This window comes from Acomys russatus, chromosome 32, assembly GCF_903995435.1.
Source record: "Acomys russatus chromosome 32, mAcoRus1.1, whole genome shotgun sequence".
NCBI classification, from domain to species: Eukaryota; Metazoa; Chordata; class Mammalia; order Rodentia; family Muridae; genus Acomys; species Acomys russatus.
Genome location: NC_067168.1, coordinates 27,516,567 through 27,535,381, shown reverse-complemented (window position 1 = coordinate 27,535,381; position 18,815 = coordinate 27,516,567). Strand labels below are relative to the sequence as shown.

The 18,815-nt window shown below is 35.0% G+C and overlaps 1 protein-coding gene across 4 annotated transcripts in view; it reads right to left on the bottom strand.

Annotated features, from left to right (window-relative positions):
* Window positions 1-18,815, bottom strand: part of Stag1 (stromal antigen 1) — a 312,401-nt gene that overhangs the window by 51,373 nt on the left and 242,213 nt on the right. For all 4 annotated transcript variants that reach the window (XM_051140150.1, XM_051140149.1, XM_051140148.1 and 1 more), the window contains 7 exons: window positions 13,126-13,243; window positions 9,077-9,180; window positions 7,340-7,432; window positions 7,161-7,250; window positions 6,810-7,013; window positions 5,126-5,196; window positions 3,393-3,480 (listed from right to left, as the gene is read on the bottom strand). In XM_051140150.1, coding sequence (XP_050996107.1) covers window positions 3,393-3,480; window positions 5,126-5,196; window positions 6,810-7,013; window positions 7,161-7,250; window positions 7,340-7,432; window positions 9,077-9,180; window positions 13,126-13,243 — 768 coding nt within the window. The remainder of the gene's footprint in view (window positions 1-3,392; window positions 3,481-5,125; window positions 5,197-6,809; window positions 7,014-7,160; window positions 7,251-7,339; window positions 7,433-9,076; window positions 9,181-13,125; window positions 13,244-18,815) is intronic.

Genomic DNA, 18,815 nt, shown 5'->3' with positions numbered 1-18,815 from the left:
GCTTTAAACTCATAGAGATCTGCCTGACTCTGCTTCCCAAATATGAACGATACTTGGAGAGGCCCACATTATAACATATAATTCCTTTTCTTTTTTAGATAGGGCCGTATAATGTAGCCCAAGCCAGCCTAGAGCCTATAGACCAGGGATAGCTGAGAAGTTACAGCAAGTAATATGATTAAAAGTCTGTCTACCACATCTGGCCCCAATTATCTTTAAAAAATGAGCTTAGTTATACTACATTACCTGATAGTAAATAATACTGTAAATGATTTTTTATTTTTAAACTTTTAGGGTCTGCTTGGAGCTATGAAAATGATACATTAAGCAGAGTTTTAATGTAGCTTATTATTCTCAGATGCTATTCTGAGATATTTATCACATTTATATATTTAGTGTACGTGTGTGCATATTAACAGCATATACGTGAAGGTAGAGGGTAACCTGAGGAGTCAGTTCTCTCCTCCTCCATGGGAGCTAGGGACTCAAACTCAGGCTGTTAGGCTTGCTGCTTGAGAGACCTGGTTGGCTTTCAAACTCAATAGTATGCAAATAAGAAATAGCACAATCTGGGCTGGTGGCATATACTTTAATCCCAGCACTCAGGGAGGCAGAGGCAGGCAGACTGCTGTGAGTTCGAGGCCAGCCTGATCCATGACAGAGAAACCTTGTCTCAAAAAGCCAAAAGGCACAAAGCTACAAAAAAGGATAGGGATAACTATAATTTAGAACATACGGTTTCTTCACAGTATATATTAGCTGTGTTATAGAGCTGATAATAGTATATTGATATTTCAAATTAGATAAGACGAATAAATGAATTAATGAAGGGTTAGTTTTTCTTTATGCTACAGTATCAAATAAAACACAAAATGAGAATTAAAATGTGATTTTTGAAATTGTTTTATAATCATGATAGCAGGGATTCAGAAAAGATTCTTTAAATGATTTAAAATTGAAATATACTACAACCAGATAAAATTAACTGAGAATATTTCATAAGCATATAAAATATGTATTTTTCAGAATGTCAGTGTCATGAAACACAAAGGCTTCTTATTAACAGTGACAAGAAAGCTAGACCATTGGAAGTAATTCATGTTTATATTATTTTTACTTATACATATTAATATATGTAGTAAATACAAAATGTACAAATGCAAAAGTGTGAATAAAAGACATGAAGGTAAAGAAAAAAGCAGGTTTTTCAATAAGGACATTTTTATAACATGACAAAAATAATAAGAATACCAAAAATAAAAAATTAGAATAGGTAAATTTAAAAATTTTGATCATTTACATATCCTAAAGCTATACTGCCTGGGATTATAAAAAACAAATTATTACCATAGAATCCCCTACTCTCAAATGCTGCTATCTCTAAAGACTAAGACTACAGAGATATTCGGTTCAATTGGTTATTATGGAAAACAGACAAGGGTATGGTAAGTATAACTTCTCAAATAGCTAGAGAATTAGTCTTTAGACACATTTAACACACTGAGCATAACTGAGGGTCAACATTAGCAAAGGTCTTTGAGGTCTGCTCAGAGAAAGGAATCTCAAAGGAAATCTCTGGATTTTAACTAAAAGCAAAGGTGAAATCTGAAAAGGGGAATTTAAATAATCATATAAAATTAGTTAAATACAGTTTTTATTCAACTCTCTATATTTTAAAAGCTGTTTGGAAAAGCTGAAAACACCTAAAAGAACACAATCTAGTAGTCATGTTTTCAAACTTGATAGACCTGCTTAAAACTAAGGATCTGCATCTAAGAGAAGTCAAGACACACACAGCACACATATGCTCTTACTCAAACAGCTAACAGAAGGGAAAAGCACATCTATGCAGCGGTAAGAACAGACCACTGGGTCACGAAACTGTCACAAGTCAGTGGTTAAAGCACTAATGATGACATTGTGGATTAAAAATAAATGTCCACAGACTCATAATCCAATTAAGCAGAAATATGTTATTTTTATTCTTTTTTGAAGAAAACAAGGAAAACAAAAGAATATCTTTACCACTTTTGTAAGAAACAGCTTGAGAATGAGTGAGTTATATTTAGGTGACTGCAAATGAGATGAAGACAGAATAGAAAACTAATGTGCATTAATAAATGAGGTATACTACATGAATAAATATTCAGCCACTTGCTACAGTACAGCATACATGTTAACTTTACTCTGTAGTGGAAGAAAATTCTGAGCTTAGCTTTAATTAAGTGAGAGAATAAAATATCTTCTCAACTTAATTTTCCTGTCAATCTATAAAGGAAACGTGTAAATGTGGTACATTTGCCCCAGATTTTATCATCTTTTCAGAAATTAAAGTACCTAACTAGGTACATTGTGTTTATTAAGAGTGAGATCAAGAAAGTAACAATATAAAAAAAGAGAAAATAACAATTTTTATTATAAATTTTTGCAGTTTTAGAAATTAAATCCAAAGCCTTGTACACACTAGGCAAGTGCCCTGCCACTGAGTTACACACCCAAATCATGTTTGACAATTGAAAATAATTAATCATAGTAAACATAATTTTATTTTGGATGTGGTTTATTTTTTATTTTACACATTAAAATTTTTTTTGAGATAAGAGTTTTATTATGTAAGCTCATGTTGCTCTCCTTAAACTCATTAACTAACTAACGTGTTCGCCTGCACCCTTCTAAATTTGCCGAATGATAGATGTCATCATACCTGTGTCTTGTGACTGAATTTTAGTACACAATTATTATTTTGTTCTATCTTTTGACATTCTAATCACTTTAAGAGTAATAATGTATCATCTAAATGTCCCTCTCAAATAAGAATGAATCAGATAATCTCTACGCACCATCAATAAATATGATGTTATGTCTCATGAGTAGCTGTGATATACAAAGAAACTCTTCTCTTTCCCATACAGAATTAAGCTAATTGTTTAAGTCTTTGAAATTAGGCAAATAATTCAGTCTTGTCCTTTTCACTCCAACTTGAATGTGAGGATGTGAATACAGATTGTTCTAACAGGTTCCCTAGGCATCTAAACAATGGTTTTACTACAAAACTAAGCCATGCTTCTGAAGGCCTGGTGCCATCAGTATCTAAACAACACCTAGAACAGTCAAGGGCAGAAATGTTTTATAGAAATTAATAGTTTTCCCAGGAATATGTACCTTAACATTAATTTAAAAAGACATAGTGTAATAAAACAGTCTATTTTCTTACTTTAACATATCTGAATCTGAGCCATGGCCAGCAGTATAACCACAAGGACAATAACTCTCAAAGGAGCTAGCTGCAGCACAGATTCAACAGCTACTTTCTGCAACAGGCTTTGGAAAGTCATTTGATCTCAGAGTACCTTAGCTTCCTAAATCCCAGAAAGAACATTAATAATTCCTACCTGTTCTGGCATAGCTCCATGTTCAATTCCAGTCTTCAATAGTCTGTAGCAATTACCAAATAGATCCCATTTAGTGAGATCATGAGCACTAAAATAAATAAAAATTTAATTTTAATCTAGAATAAAAGATAACTTAAATTTGAGCTCAGTTTCAGTAAGTAGAATAACAAAGAAATATTTCATTTTCTCGTAAAATTGATAAAGAAAAACAAAGACTCAAACAAAAGCTGATGGTAGAGAGTTCATTAAATAAATCTTGAGTTTCACATTTAATGTCAGGTTTCTACTTAGATGGTTAATCTCAATTCATAATGCATACAGGGTCAACTTTACTATATTTCAAAGTATATTTAAAGTAAATCCTTTAATAGTTTAATATATATAATTACACGTGTATTTTTGAAAGAGAAAACTGCTGTCATCAAATGAAAAGAATTTAAAAAATAGAGGATAGAAAATATAGGAAAACTCAAAATCCATTGTGTAGACTGACAAGTTCTGAAGGATTTTTGTCAGGCTATCTATGTATGTAGAATGACCTGCACATCCTCCTGCACTGATGTTACCACGCTTGGCTTTGAAGAAAGTTGAACTCTATTATGAACCTAATTCTTCTGAGTATGGTGTCAATTTTTATCATAAATGACAGGGTATGTTTTAAAATAAGAGTTTGTTCTATGAGATTCTGAAATGTTTACCTGTATGTAAAGAATAATTAGAATTCTTTCTTTTGCTTTATTTATTCTTTCCTTCCTTTTATTTATCCACAGAGACAAAAACCTCACTACACTGCTCTATTGTACAAGATTGTCTCCATCTCTTGAGCTAAGGCCACCCTTTTCCCTCCAAGGCAGGTTGAAGTAGCAGCAGGCACTACCACACTCACCCAAAAGCCTACATTTTAGAAATTGCTTTTGAAATGTGAATAATTTATTAAGAGCTTCAAACACACTTTCTTTTGAAACACAATTCTGTTTCTTTTCATGTGGAGAAGATAAACCTCATTATAGAGATATGTGGGTGATAGTTTGAGAGCACATGTGAGCCTTTTATTTCCTTATTCAAATTTAATTGCTCTGTCTACACAGTAAAGCCAGTAATAATCTACAAGTCCACAAGAATAACTTGCATGACTTTCCCAAAATATTTTCTTATTGATTTATATAGTTTGGAAATTAAGGAATGTATTGTCTATACTTATCATAAAGACTGTAGAACAGCTGAAGGTATTAAATCAATCTTAATTTTTTGCTTATTTACTTGAAAAAATGTTTTTATATCTAACTGAAAATTTGCAACTTTGAGCCAACATATACAACTTTCCTATCAATCTTATTTTTTACTTAGCAAGATTGTTAAATACCATTAATTGATAATTACTTATAAACCGGGTGCAGTGGTGCACACCTGTAATCCCAACACTGGGAAAGGCAGATGCAGGTGGATCTCAGTGAGTACAATGACAGCCTGGCCCACAAAGTGAGTCCAGGACAGCCAGGACTACACTGAGAAAAAAAAAAAAAAAAAAAGAAAAGAAAAGAAAAAAAAAGAAAAAGAAAAATAAAACCCAACCAACCAACCCCCCCCATAACAAAATTCACAGAAAATCTGAATGAGCAAAATTTGTTATACTTTAATATTAAAAAAAATGTGTAAGAAGTCCAATATTACATTCAGTCTATTCATTGGTCAATGTTACTTCCTAAATTTATGCTAATATTAATATGACATACTTGTGGAAAGAAGTTAAACGCTTTAATGTAGAAAGAACATTGTAGATATCATCATCATCAGCTTCTTCACCCTATAAATGAAAGAGTAAAAATGACTTCTGTTGGCATAAGGTTTTATGTAATTCAAATACTGATTTCTGTATCCATTTCTGGTTGCAAGCCTTGTTCTAAGAATCTTCTGTCTCAATGTTAAAACTCTGCTCTCCAACTGTCCCCTTGAATGCCAATAAAGCATCTTACAGTCAATTGCTGAGCAGGAGAGAGAATAGGGCTGGACTTCCTGCCAGCCAGGGGAAAAGTCAGAAGGAGGAGGCAGGGGATTCAGGCACAGGCAGAGGTGCAAGAGAAATGAAAATTTATCTGGAGCAAAGAAGAACTGAAAAAGCAAGTAACTTCAGGATTTTGGCAAAGATGAAGCAGGATAACACAGAGGGCTAAAAACAGACTTAAACTGCTCCACACTGTGTTGTAAAGCTTTATAAACAAATACAAAAGAGTCGCAATTATTTGTGTGATAGCTGGGTTAAAAAATAAACTGAGGAAAACAAAAACAGTTTTATATAAAAATAAACCTTCAACAGACTTCATTTTCAGAGCAACTCAAATTCATAATATACTCTATTAATGCTTAACTGCCTAAAATCCATTATATTAAATACTATGTGTGTACAGATAAATAAAAGCATACAAATAAGAACAAAATTATAGTTGCCATATCTACACATAATCAGCTTCTGCTGCTTTAATAATACAATGGCCATGACTTTAAGTATTTTTATAATATACTATGGTAAATTCCTTGCAGTCAGAATTACTTCTGAGAGAGTGCTTTATAGCTTTAGCTAGTGCACTCTGTCTCCCAGGACTGAGTACTAAAGTCTGGGAGTTCCTCAGGAACACACGCATCAGTTACTACTTGAACTAGCCCTATCCCAAAAAAAAAGTTTAAAGATTATTTAATATTGTATTGAGGACCAGTTACTTTTATAGCTTTAGAAGAAGTAGGATTTAAAAAAATGTCATGCTTGAAAGAGTGTCACAAAATTCTTTTTAAAAAATCAGTTATATAGATTTCTCAGAAGCATCAAAGCATAAACTATAAGACTTTCAGATTGCCTTGTAGATAAGAAAGTAAGGGCACAATATAGGAAACCCAAAAATAATGAGAAAAATTACTAGTTTGCCAAAAGTGTTGCTTCCTTGAACAAGCATATCTAACTTAATCTATATATTCTATTCACTAGCACAGTATAATAAACCAGTTGGATCCCAGAAGTAGGAAATAAAACAAAGAAGAAAAAGCAAATGGTGGACTTTTCTTAAAAGATGGGAAAGTACAGCATAAAAAGTGAACAATAAAAGGTTGATTTTTATAAGATGTACAGTTTTAGTGAGGGGTGGTGGTTCACACCTTTAATTCCAGTACTCAGGAAGGCAGAGGCAGGCAGATTGAAGGCCAGCCTTGTCTACAAAGCAAGTCCAGGGCAGCCAGGACAACATAGAGAAACTCAGAGTCAAAAAACCCAAAACCACCACCACCTGTACAGTTTCAGTGGTACTGCTAAATACTGAAATGGATAGAGAATTTTAGATTGAAAAGAAAATTGGGACTGACTTACAAAGTCAGCTATTCTGAACATTATTAGCCAGATTTATTATAAGTACCATCAAGTTTATAACAAACCTCTTGCAACAGGTCTTCCACAGAATGATTGAATCGATCTACAAACTCATCAATCAGCTGGCTCCGAGCAATATCAACTCTGTTCTGGATGGTATACTCTTCACTGCATAAAATGCTGTAGGTTTTACTGCAGGCTTCTAGAACATCTGACTCTACATGTTTCTCTACAACAAACTTAATTTGTTTTAATAAAGCATCCAGGTGCTGAGGAGGAAAAGAAGAAAAACTGTAATATTTAGACTAATAATGAAAATAAAAAATCATCATTTGTTGAATAATCTTATGATTGGATAAAAATAAGCAACCCAGTCACTAAAACTACTTTATTAGCAGAACTTCAGAGTGTCTTACCTTTTCCATTCTACCCGTGCTGTAGATTTCTAGATCAAAATACTGTGGAATTTGCAGCAAGTTTGCTACCTTCTCTGCATCTGCAGAATACTAAAGGAAGCCGCAAAGAAAAAAGTGCATTAAAAGTGCATGAAAGCAAACTCAGGGCGTATTATCACAAAACTGAAAATGGTACATACCTTTGATAGCAACATAGGAAGTGTAATGATAAAATGCTCAGTTAATTTGTTTCTATCATCAATTTGAGTTTTCCTTTCTTTGGCTGTTAGCACCTAGAAATAAATTGAAATGATAAAAGGAGAATGTCATTTGGCAATTTAAAAATTGAAAATGTTAAGCATTGGCAGATGACATGACCAACAAATTAAAGACAAATATAAAAGTCTAAAATAAACATATCTTATAATGAAAATTTGTTTAACATGATTTTTGACTTCCTAATTATAGAAATTACTTATTTCATAGATTTAAAAAATAGAAAAATACTTATGAATTTAAAAATTGTTAAGATAAACTTAACTCAGAGCAATAAAGAATGTACAGTTATAATTATATAAATATGTGTTTCTCATCATAGGCCTAGAGGTAATAACCTGTTTAACTACAATCAAACTTAGTGCCAAGATTTTAACCAGTCTGTAGTAAGGAACCATGGCTCACGAGAGAATAAACAGTTGGTTATTGTGTAAGAAAAGAATGGAACTCAGAGTTCAAAATAATTTCCTTAGCCGGGTGTTGGTGGTGTACGCATTTAATCCCAGCACTCAGGAGGCAGAGGCAGGTGGATCGCTGTGAGTTTGAGGCCAGCTTCGTCTACAAAGCAAGTCCAGGACAACCAAGGCTACACAGAGAAACCCTGTCTCGAAAAACCAAAACTAAAAACGAAAAACCAAAAACTAACAAAAAACAAAACCAAAAAATAATTCCCTTATGGTTCCCATCCTGGTATTTACACTCTTGGTAGGTCTTTTTCCCAGGATGATGCGGCTGTTTCTGACTTTTTGAAGACTAGGGCATTAAAAACACAGCAATGTCCATCTTACTGTTCAATTATTTGTTCTGGGAAAGATCAGCAGCCATGTCTTCCATGTCAAAAGAAGAAAGTTTCTTCACTATGTATACAAAGCTTATTAAGTGCTTGCTACATGTATTACTAGTCACTTTATTACAAATAAGGAGACTACATATACACAAATACTTATTTATCCAAAGATTACACAGCTGCTAAGCAGAAGATTTTATCAATGATGCGGTTTGCCTCTTGAGCCCTTATGTGCTTAAAAAAAAATTATTATTGGCCAGGCATGGTGGTGCATGCCTTTAGTCCCAGAAGAGGGCTTAAAGGGAGGCAGAAATAAGCAGATCTCTGTGAGTTGAGGCCCACCAAGTCTACACAGTGAGTTCCAGGATAGCCAGAGCTATATAATAGTGAATCCTGTATCAAAAATTGAAATATAACACACAGACACACACACACACACACACTTTATGTATATGAATGTTTTGCCTGCAAATTTGTCTGTGTACCATGTACATGCCTTGAACTCATAAAGTCAGAAGGCATCAGATGCTCGGGAACTAGAGTTACAGACAATCTTAAACAGTCATGTGGGTGTTAGGAATTGAATTTGGGTTCTCAGGAAGAGCAGCCAGTGCTCTTAACCACTGAGCCATCTCTCCAGCACCTCCCAACTTCTGCACACCCAATATGCTTTTAACTATACTATAAAATTCTTTAGTAGAAGCAGGCATAGATACAAGAGGAATATGAGGGAAAAATATTTTTCTAGGACCGGAGTCAAGCAGATAGGACACAAAGAGGAAGCCCCATGGCATGCAGGTATCATTTGTAAAAAGTCCTGGAGTTAATTACATTAATAAGTTTGCTGTAGAGATTTTACTAATTGACAACTTACTCTCTTGCCAGTTCCCCTTCCCACTGGAGGATGTGCCTCAGCTGCTTGCCGAATTGTGCAGACCATTAGCTCTATAAGGGCACTCTCCTGACGGTCAGACATTGCTGAAATGAACAAAATAACCACATGCTGAAATTAACACATGATTTATTAAAAACTACAAACACATATTACTTACTATGGAGAATTAAGGTAGACTCTCAATTTTGAAGGTCCCCCTTCTCTATCTAAGTAACAAATGGTGGCTACTGTTGGCCAAACAGGAAAAAGCACACAGAGTAAGCACTCTCTTCTAGCTCTAGCTCCTTTAATTACCTACTTTTGAGTAATGTAATGCTAAGATTCTACAGTGCTTTCCTCTACATAATTTCAAATCCTGTATTATAATTTCCTTTTGCTTTTTTAAGAAATAAAAGTGTCATATACTTCAAAGTCTAACCACATATTTTAATGTATGTCTAGTCAATATACACATATAGATATTTTTGGGTTTTTTGAAACACGGTTTCTCTGAGTAGCCTTGGCTGTCCTGCAACTTGCCAGGGGGCCTCAAACTCAAGAGAGTCACCTGCCTCTGCCTGTCAAGTGCTAGGATTGAAGGAGTGAATCATCACACCTAGCTCACACACATATTTTTTAATTTATTAAATAATTTATATAGTATAATTTAGTCAATGCACTAAAAATCTAATAAAATAATAAAATATTTCCAAGTGTTTGATACCATGAAAATGTTGCAGCAAAGCATCAATTATATATATATATATATCTCTCTCTGATACATTTCTAAAAATTTGCTCAAAAATGGAAACAATATATCATAGCGCAAAGTCTAGCTTGTAATAAGTCATATGATTATTGTAATTTATACTCCAAGGTTAGAAATTACAAACACTTCTGGTTTTGCTCATAAAATGTCATTTCAACAATATTTTGCTTCTTCCTATCTAATAATCAGTGAAATGGAATATATATTCGGTCACTCCTTTCCCCTAACATCTTCCCCCTCTTAAAAAAACATTTATTTTATTTGTATTTGTGTGTATATGTGTACATGAAGGTCAGAAGAGGGTGGCAGCTTCTTGGAGCTGGAGTGCCAGGCAGGGATGAGCTGCCCCACGTGAGTGTTGGGGATCAAAGTACGGTCTTTTGTAAGAACAGTATGGCTTGTAGTGGCTGGGCCAGCTTTCCAGTGTTTTTCTTTCTTCTTCTGAGATGAAGGTTATACTACACCACACTAGACTCTAATTTCCCTATTTTGCTACCTTAATCCATTCATGATAATTCTCTTGTACTAGTGGACTGACCACTATAATTTAGAATTATGTGTGTATCTGTGTGTGGACAGGTGTACATGAGTGCAAGTGCCTGTAAAGATTACAAGAGGACATCAGATTTCCTGGAGTTGTAGTAACAGTCAATTCTGAGCTGCCTGATGCTAGTGTTGGGAGCTGATCTCAGCTCCTCTGGAAGAGAAGCAAGTGCTCTTATCAGTGTACTTCTGGCTGCCCTGGAACTCACTCTGTAGACTAGCTGCCTACACCTGCCTCTGTCACTGGGATTGAAGATGTGCATCACCACCGCCAAGCTATAAGCATATCTTAATGTAATCCTTTTCTCATCAACATTTGCAGCATCATCAGAAAATCATAGGAACTAGTACTGTTTGTCTTAGGAAAACATGAGTAATTTCAAGTTTTCATCTATATATCCACAGTCCAGTACCTAATGTTACAAAATATTTTTTTTACTTAATAACCATTTTCAAGTCTAGATCTTTATACTTTTTCACACTTAGTCATGAATAAAGGAATTATAATGTCGATAATAAATATATTTTTAAAAATTCATTTTTAAATGTTTGTTTATGTGCATTGGTGTTTTGCTTGCAGATATGTCTGTGTGAGGGAGTTGGATCCCCAGGATTCCCTGGAACTAGAGTTACAGGCAGGTGTGAGGGCCCACGTGGGTGCTGAGAATGGAAGCCGGGGTCCTCTGAAAGAGCAGCCAGTGCTCTTAACCACTGAGCCATCTCTCCACTCCTTAAAAATTCCTTTAAGAAGAAAATTTGGTGGCTGTAGAAGTGGCTCAGGGGTTAAGAGACCTTGCTGTCTTGCAGAGGGCATGATTCAGTTCCTAACAACCACATAGACACTTACAGCCTTCTTCTCCGGCCACAGCTACCTTGCGGGTTCTGGGGACTGAACACTACGTAACTGTGGCTGGTCTGAAGCTCACCATGTATACCAGCCTGACCTAAAATTCCTACAGATCCTCCCACCTCTGCCTTCTGAGTGCTACGATTACAGGAGTTGGCTACCATATATAGCTCCTGAAGAATACTTTTACTTACAGTTTCTTCACCTACCAAATGAATCTCAGCATTTTAGCATTAGAGATCATCAAAAGTCTCCATATTTCAGTTCAAGAAGGTAAGACCCAGAGAAATTGAACGAGTAGTCACTGAGTTTTTGCTATATGGTGGCAAAGGTGCCAAAAAGTATACATCCCTTCAAGTCACACTACAAACTCACCCAATTTGCATTTCACTGAAGAATGCATATACACAAGCACGCACACACACATACAGTAGCACTAAAAAATACTGAAAGCTACTGCTAGTCTTTTACAATGTGTATTTCCAAAATTTAGTCTGTTACCTTTTAACTAGGTTTTTATTACTGAGATTCTAATATATTTCCTCTATTTAAAAAGTAATTTAATTTCTATTTGGCTTCATAGTAAGTTACTGTCAGTATTTAATTATTTAAAATCCAGAGCAAAACATTAGGGAAGAAAATTGATTTGAATGGCATTCCATGCAAGAGCTTCTGTATGTTATAGCACACAGGTGAAAAATATGAACAAATTCAGTTATTATATAAATATAATGTTGCATTTGTTATACATCATCTCTCTGTCTTCCCTACTCAGATCCAATCATACTCTAAAATGTGGTTCACTTAATTGGTATACCTTGTTTCCCAACTTAGAAATAGCTTTCACACCAATTGATTATCCAATACCTAATGGTCCTCCCTGAAAACAAACAAACATACATACATACATACCAGGTTGTACTTACATATTTGCAAATACAACACACATACGTCATACGCACACCCCACACACCCCTACCTAACAACAATAAATGAAATAAAAGGTCATAAATTTGAAAAGGAGAAAGGAGGGATATAAGAGGGTTTGGAGGAAGGGGAGAAGAAAATGAAGTAATTATTATCTCAGAAAATTAAATAATAAAAAAGAAATGACTTTACAAAGAAATATAAAGTAGTAAAAATATAAATAAGTTGGACTCAGAGACCATATGAGGGAACACATGTAGAGAACATGTTACTCTTCCTGATGCCAAGCAGCTTTATTCCAAACATATCACTTATTTCTTAAAGAGCAAGATAAAGATAAATGCTCTTATCTCTTCCGGTCCCTACCCCTTTTCACTCTCTCTTTTTTTAAACTAGGTACTGAATCCAGGGCTTTCCAAGCTATACCTTTTAAAATTAAAATTAAAGGATGTATTTACATTCATCTATACCTATATACATATCTCTGGTTGGGAGGCTATGGGTCCTGCATACCGGCTGGGATATAGCTTACTGATGCAACAGGTGCTTAGCAAGTTCAAGACCCTAAGCTCAAGTCTCTGAACTTAGAGGAAAATAAGTAAAAGAAAGAAGAGGAGGAGGAGGAGAAGAGTTTTTGCTTTTAAGCTTTTTTCCAGGCTCACAAGAAAATACAAGAAAAAAGATTTACTTTTGAAAAAATTAAAACATTAAGCATATTTTGTATCTAAAGTTAGCAAACAGAAGACTTTCTTAAATAGTTTACAACACATGGATGTTAGAAACATCTTGTGCAGCAAAGTAGTTGTGTTGATATGAAAAGATGTTTAAACTTGAAACATTCTGACTTCTTATAGGAATTAATTTGTCCTATTAAAGAAACCCCATGGCATGTTTCCACAGAAGAGGTTACATTTATCAACGGAGACACAACGAGAAGGAAACAGACTTGTGGAGACACTGTACCTTCCTCTCCTTGCACGGGCTCTTCTAACAGCAGCTCTGTCATGCATTCCCAGTCTTTCAGCAGCTCTTGAGAGCTCTCCCACAGGCTGTCCACCAAGTAGGCTGCATGCTCATGTAACTAAAATTAACAAATTGAATGTGACCAAAGAACATTTAATAAAACAACTCTTAATATTTTGAGTTAATTAATTTTCTTCACAATTAAAATGGCTTGGCCTCAATAGTTCTAAGAACCATTGAAAACAAGAATAAAAAAAATTCTGTGTATGTTTATATGCACCCATATACAAACACACCCACATATATGTCTATGTATTATGATATGGACATAGTACGCAGAATCAGCTGATTTTTAAAAACTGTACCAGTATTAAGATTAAGGTTCTTCTATATTTCAACCACTACTTTGCCAATGAAGAAACAACAGACATATAATTAGAATTCCTGAAATAATAAGCTGAATCTAAGTTACTTTTATTACTCTTAGTAGTTTCTTCTTAGATCTCTTTCTGGGCATGTCTATGGCGCACATGCCATGCCATACCTCTTGAGGTCATAGGATAGGACGTGGGCTGTAGTCACTAGATCCACCTTGTGAAGACTAGCTTCTGTTCACTATTATCCACTCCAGGCTAGCTAGCTCCTGAGTGCATAAGGAATCTCCTGTTCTCACACTTTACTATCTCCCAGCTCTCTGTTTCTTTTTGCAAAAAGGAAATGCTTTTTCTCTAGATACCCATTTGAAATACTGGTACATCTTGTCATCTTAGTTAAGGTGAAAATGTTACTCTCGTTTTCCTCTTTGCTATTCTCATTTATGTTCGACTCTCATCTCATTCTTACTTTCTATTTCTTATGGCTCTCGATAATTTTATTTGAAAACATAAGTTCCCACAGCAAGAAAACATACTTCAGCTCCTTATCCACTTATCAAATAAAAGTCTCTTCTATATCTAGTCACTAAACTTTAAAGATATTGTACAAAGAAGCTCTACAGGTAGACATGCAAAGATGCTGACATTGTTCCAGCTGCTGCTGCTGCTAGTGATAATAAAACTTGAGATTACATTTTATGAACTCATTTTGAATTCCTAAACTCATTACATTTACTGAGAGAAATGTTTCAAAAATAAAGCCAAATAGAAAAGTATATAGTACATACAAAGGGTAAATATTATTTCAGTGCTGGGGACTGAGCCCAGGGCAGTGGGCATATCAGGCAAGATTTCTACTAAGTAGCATTTCCAACCCTTAACTGTTACTTGTTACATATGCTTGTACTTGTTTCCTCATCAGCAGTGGTATGAAACATCTTTCCAGATTTACTGGTTACTGACTGCTATCTAACACTTGAACTGTATTTTTCTTATTCATTAGTTTCACTGAATGATCGTAAATTGTTCTGTCTTCTTTTATCTTAGTTTTCTACTGCATTTAAAACCTCACACACTGTTTTCAGAAATACTTTAGAAAAACCACATTCACACATGCATGCAAGGGTGGGTAGACACCCCCATTAAATCTCCCAATGAATTGTATCAAAGCCAGAAGGGAGAAAACTAATTAGCAAAATCTCTGCTGGGTCAGGGGGAGGTGGTGCAGAGAAAGGGTTGTAATGGGACACCTTTAAACTTTCCAGTCATCCATCATGAAGAAACTACTCCTAGGTCATATTATCACTAATATCATTCCTAAAGTGACAAGAGCAAGTGGTATATCATTCGGTGCCAAAGATAAAAAGAGAAGCAGGAAATGAAACGTGTTCTAACCATTGCCATTAAACCTATGTTAAGAAAAAAAAGTGTTGAGTGTTAGTTAGAGAAGATTTTAAAAACAGCTCTGGATGTTTTAAAACGGTTGGCAGCAACAACAACACAGCAATGTGATATATACTTAATGTCACTGAGCTATATATGTCAAAATATATAGCGGTACATATATTACCACTATTAAAAAACCCAAGCTGATTAAATATGTTTTATGATTTAATAATTCTTATGCTTGACTAAGTATATTATTTTGCAGTGGAGGGGCTATATTCAGGAGATTTTAACTTTTAAAAATAGAAGCTATGTCTTTGTTTTCTTTAATGTTGTTGGTCTTTAATTCTCATTTATCTTTCATGATTCCAACTTTCCTTTTTTTTTTTTTTTTTTTTTAAACACTTGTTATTTAGCCCATTATTTATAAACTTCCTATGCTACTCTAAGATATGTTTTTAGGTGGCATTCAGCTATTTTTAACTTTCTTTATTGCAACTTCAAAGGACAATTTTTTTTAGTGCATCATGTTTCACTTATATTTCGGGGCTAACAGTGTTAGAAATGTCCCTGGTATTTATTTTCTGTATTCTACTTGTAGTGCTCCCTTGTTTTATTACCACTCCCTCTTAGTTTTCTTTGCCTTAATATTTGCTGTCTTTTTTCGGCTTTAGAAATGAGCTTTCAATTACAAAATATCAAACTATACTCAAAAGAGGGTGTGGAAAAAGGAAACAATGTACGCATTTAAATTACATTTGATCTGAAACTGCAGTTCATTTTCATTGGGAATATCCTTCCATATTGAAAAGAAGACATGTAGCTCCATTTTGCTACCTTCTATATTATAGAACCTATAAAAAGCACATTGAGTGGGATGAGGCAGTTGGAATAGAAAACATCAGTATTGTTTTAAACAGGCACCTGCAAGTTATTCAGAGGTTCTATCTTCAGACAGGGCCCAAAGTACCGAAAGGCAGAGACACATAAACACTCTGGGTGGCTGTGGTTTGGCCAAAGAAATGCTTGGGATGGTATATAGAAAACTTAGTCTTTGAAAACCCCACTGTTCTATTCTCTACAGAATTCCTGTTAAATAATACAACACAACTATACATTTGTACTTTCTGTCTCTTCATTTTTCTCTCTTATAAATGTTAGAATCCTAGTTTAAGCTCTCTTTCATAAAAGTCTCTTCTTATACCTTGGGGATATGAATCAAGTTCATTAATATACTGGTTTTAGGTTTCTTTCATGTTTCATATACTCTTATTTGTCAGTTTGTGTCACTAAGTTTATCCTTGGTTGGCAGGGAAAATGGGAAGAAGCGGTCTGTAAGGCTTTCTGTTAGTGATATACACTAACAGATATATAATTCTTTATCCTCCCTGGTGGCTATAAAATACCTGAGCATTCACTTTATTTCTGAGACACATCATACAAATCTTAAATGTGCTGGACTAGCAGTTCTAAAGTGACCAACAGGCTCAGGCCAGCGGCAACCACTGAGCTACTGCCCCTGTTATGCATCCATCCGTCTCTGTTGTTCTGATCCTTAGCGTTTATCTTAGGATTCTCAGTTAATAAAAGAATGTTCTATTTTTGCTCATAAGTATGTAAGTTATTTAGTATTAAAAGGTTCTATTAGTTTCCCCCCTCATTTTTATTGCTTTTATAGTCTTCATCCTTCTGGAAACTGGTAATGTCTCTTTCATCTTCACTAATTTAGTCTGAGGTTTTTGATGGAGTCGATGACATATTTCAATTCTTTTAACTAATATAATTTTATCAGAATCAGTTTTCTTTTAAATACCATTTATTTTTAAAGAAAATATTTGAGTGTCTTGACTATATATATTTATAAGTACCACATGTGTGCCTGGTGTCCTGAGAGGCCAGAGATTTTTGAAACTCTAGAACTGGAGTTACAGATGGTGGTAAGCTGTGATATCGATACTGGAAATTGAACCGGGTACTCCTGAAGAGGAGCACATGATCTCTCTGAGGCATCTCTCCAGACACAGAATCAGCACTCTCAGATGGTTTTCTTTTCTATGCTTTAAAATTTGGCTCCAGTATACTGTCATTACTCTTATCACAAATTTTGTTTATAGTGATCAATATTTTTATTATAGATGCTAATTTCCTTGATAATTTATTCATCTTTCTAACTGTTTCATAACAGTATATAGTATAGTGTCATGGCATTATTTATTGTCATTTTTAATGGCTTTGGATACCCAGGAAAAATATGTCTGGGTAATTATTTTTCAGACTACTTCTAGAGAGGTCTGACTGTGGGGAACACCCATTCTGATATGGAAAGCATCATTTAGAGGTGCTACAAGCTGAGCAATGACATTAATTCTCTTTGCTTCCTGGCTACAAATGCAGCACAATCCGCTGTTTGGTGCTTCTACTGGCATACCTTTCTATCCTGGATGGATTATATCTCCACAAATTGTAAGCCAATCAAGCACATCCTTCCTTTAGTTGATTTTGTCAGGTATGCTGGTACAGCAACAACAAAAGTAACCAACAGAGAGTTTGTATCAAAGAGTAAAGTGATAAACCTAACCATGTGGCTCACAGGCCATTGAAGGTGGTCTCTCGAAGAAATGTGTAAGAGGTTAAAGCTAGCCTCAGAACGCGCGAAGCAGAGTTTAATGAGTTAGTCATTTTGGCCAAAGTGTGGAAGACCAGGCACTGACAGAACAGTCAAAAAGAAAGATTGTGCTAAATGTTTCTGGGGTCAGTAAGCCTCTAGTAGGAACTGGAATAGAAGTCATTCATAGTACAATGTTCAATAAATATGGCTGTTTCCTGCCCATGTCCCAAGAACTTAAGTGTGATTGCATTTAATGACAACAGCCTAGTTTGTTTAATGGCAAAAACTTCAAAGCAGAAAAAAGTACAGTTGGGTGGGGGTGAGACATCACCAATTTTAAAGCTGAAAACAAGGCTGGTGTGGAGAATATTACTTTAACAAAAAGATTAACATATTGGAATAACACCAAAGGTATTCTGAATGCAACATCTAACCAACAAATAAGCTAGCTTGTAAAAATGCAAATTCATTTGAAGGAGAGAGCAAGTGAAAAGGTTCTATGCCTGAAAACAATTGCCCAGTGTTTACATATGCTTGTCTGCTAAGGCACCCTACAGCGATGGTAGAAGGGGAGCAGATGACATTTCCCGCTGTCAGAAGAACCTGGCAACATTTGTCCACATGGTGCTGGTACAACAGATACGACAAATATAAGAGTTATATGGTCACGGAGGCTTATATTAAGGATTCATAAAGCCTCTGAAACTAGGTATGGTGTGAAAGGGTAAGATTCCCTGAAAGGAGGCATCTTGTGAAGTTCAAGTTCTAACAGAGGACTGTAAAGTGTGGGAGATACCAAGACCATGCAGACTGTGTCAAGAAAAGCTGCAGGAACAAGTGGTGCTAGCCCAAGAGAGGTCAAATGTGTTGCAGGGAGCAAAAATAGAGAGATGGATTACTCAAGGCTGTTGGAGCCTAGGTGACAATGTCCTTGTCAGACATTGAAAAGAGGGTTTTGTTATTATACTGTTGGGTTTTGGTCTGATCTTTTGCTATATCCCTAGTTCCTACTTGTAAGAACAGAAATGCTTATTCTTTACACTTGTATATTGAAAACATGCAATTTGTTTTATTTTATAAAAGCTTATAGTTAATTTTCTTTTGAGTTTTAGAAGAGGCCTTAGACTTTAATAGCATTGAGACTGTTGAAGATTATGGAGATTTTTCAAGTTGAACTTAATGCATTTGCATTATGAGATGGATATAAGTCTTTGGCTTACAAGTGATGGATTTGGGTGTCAAGTTAAGAAGAGTTGGACCATGACATAATCTTCACTGTCAACCTGACTGGATTTGCAATCACCTGGTAGACAGAAAAGACT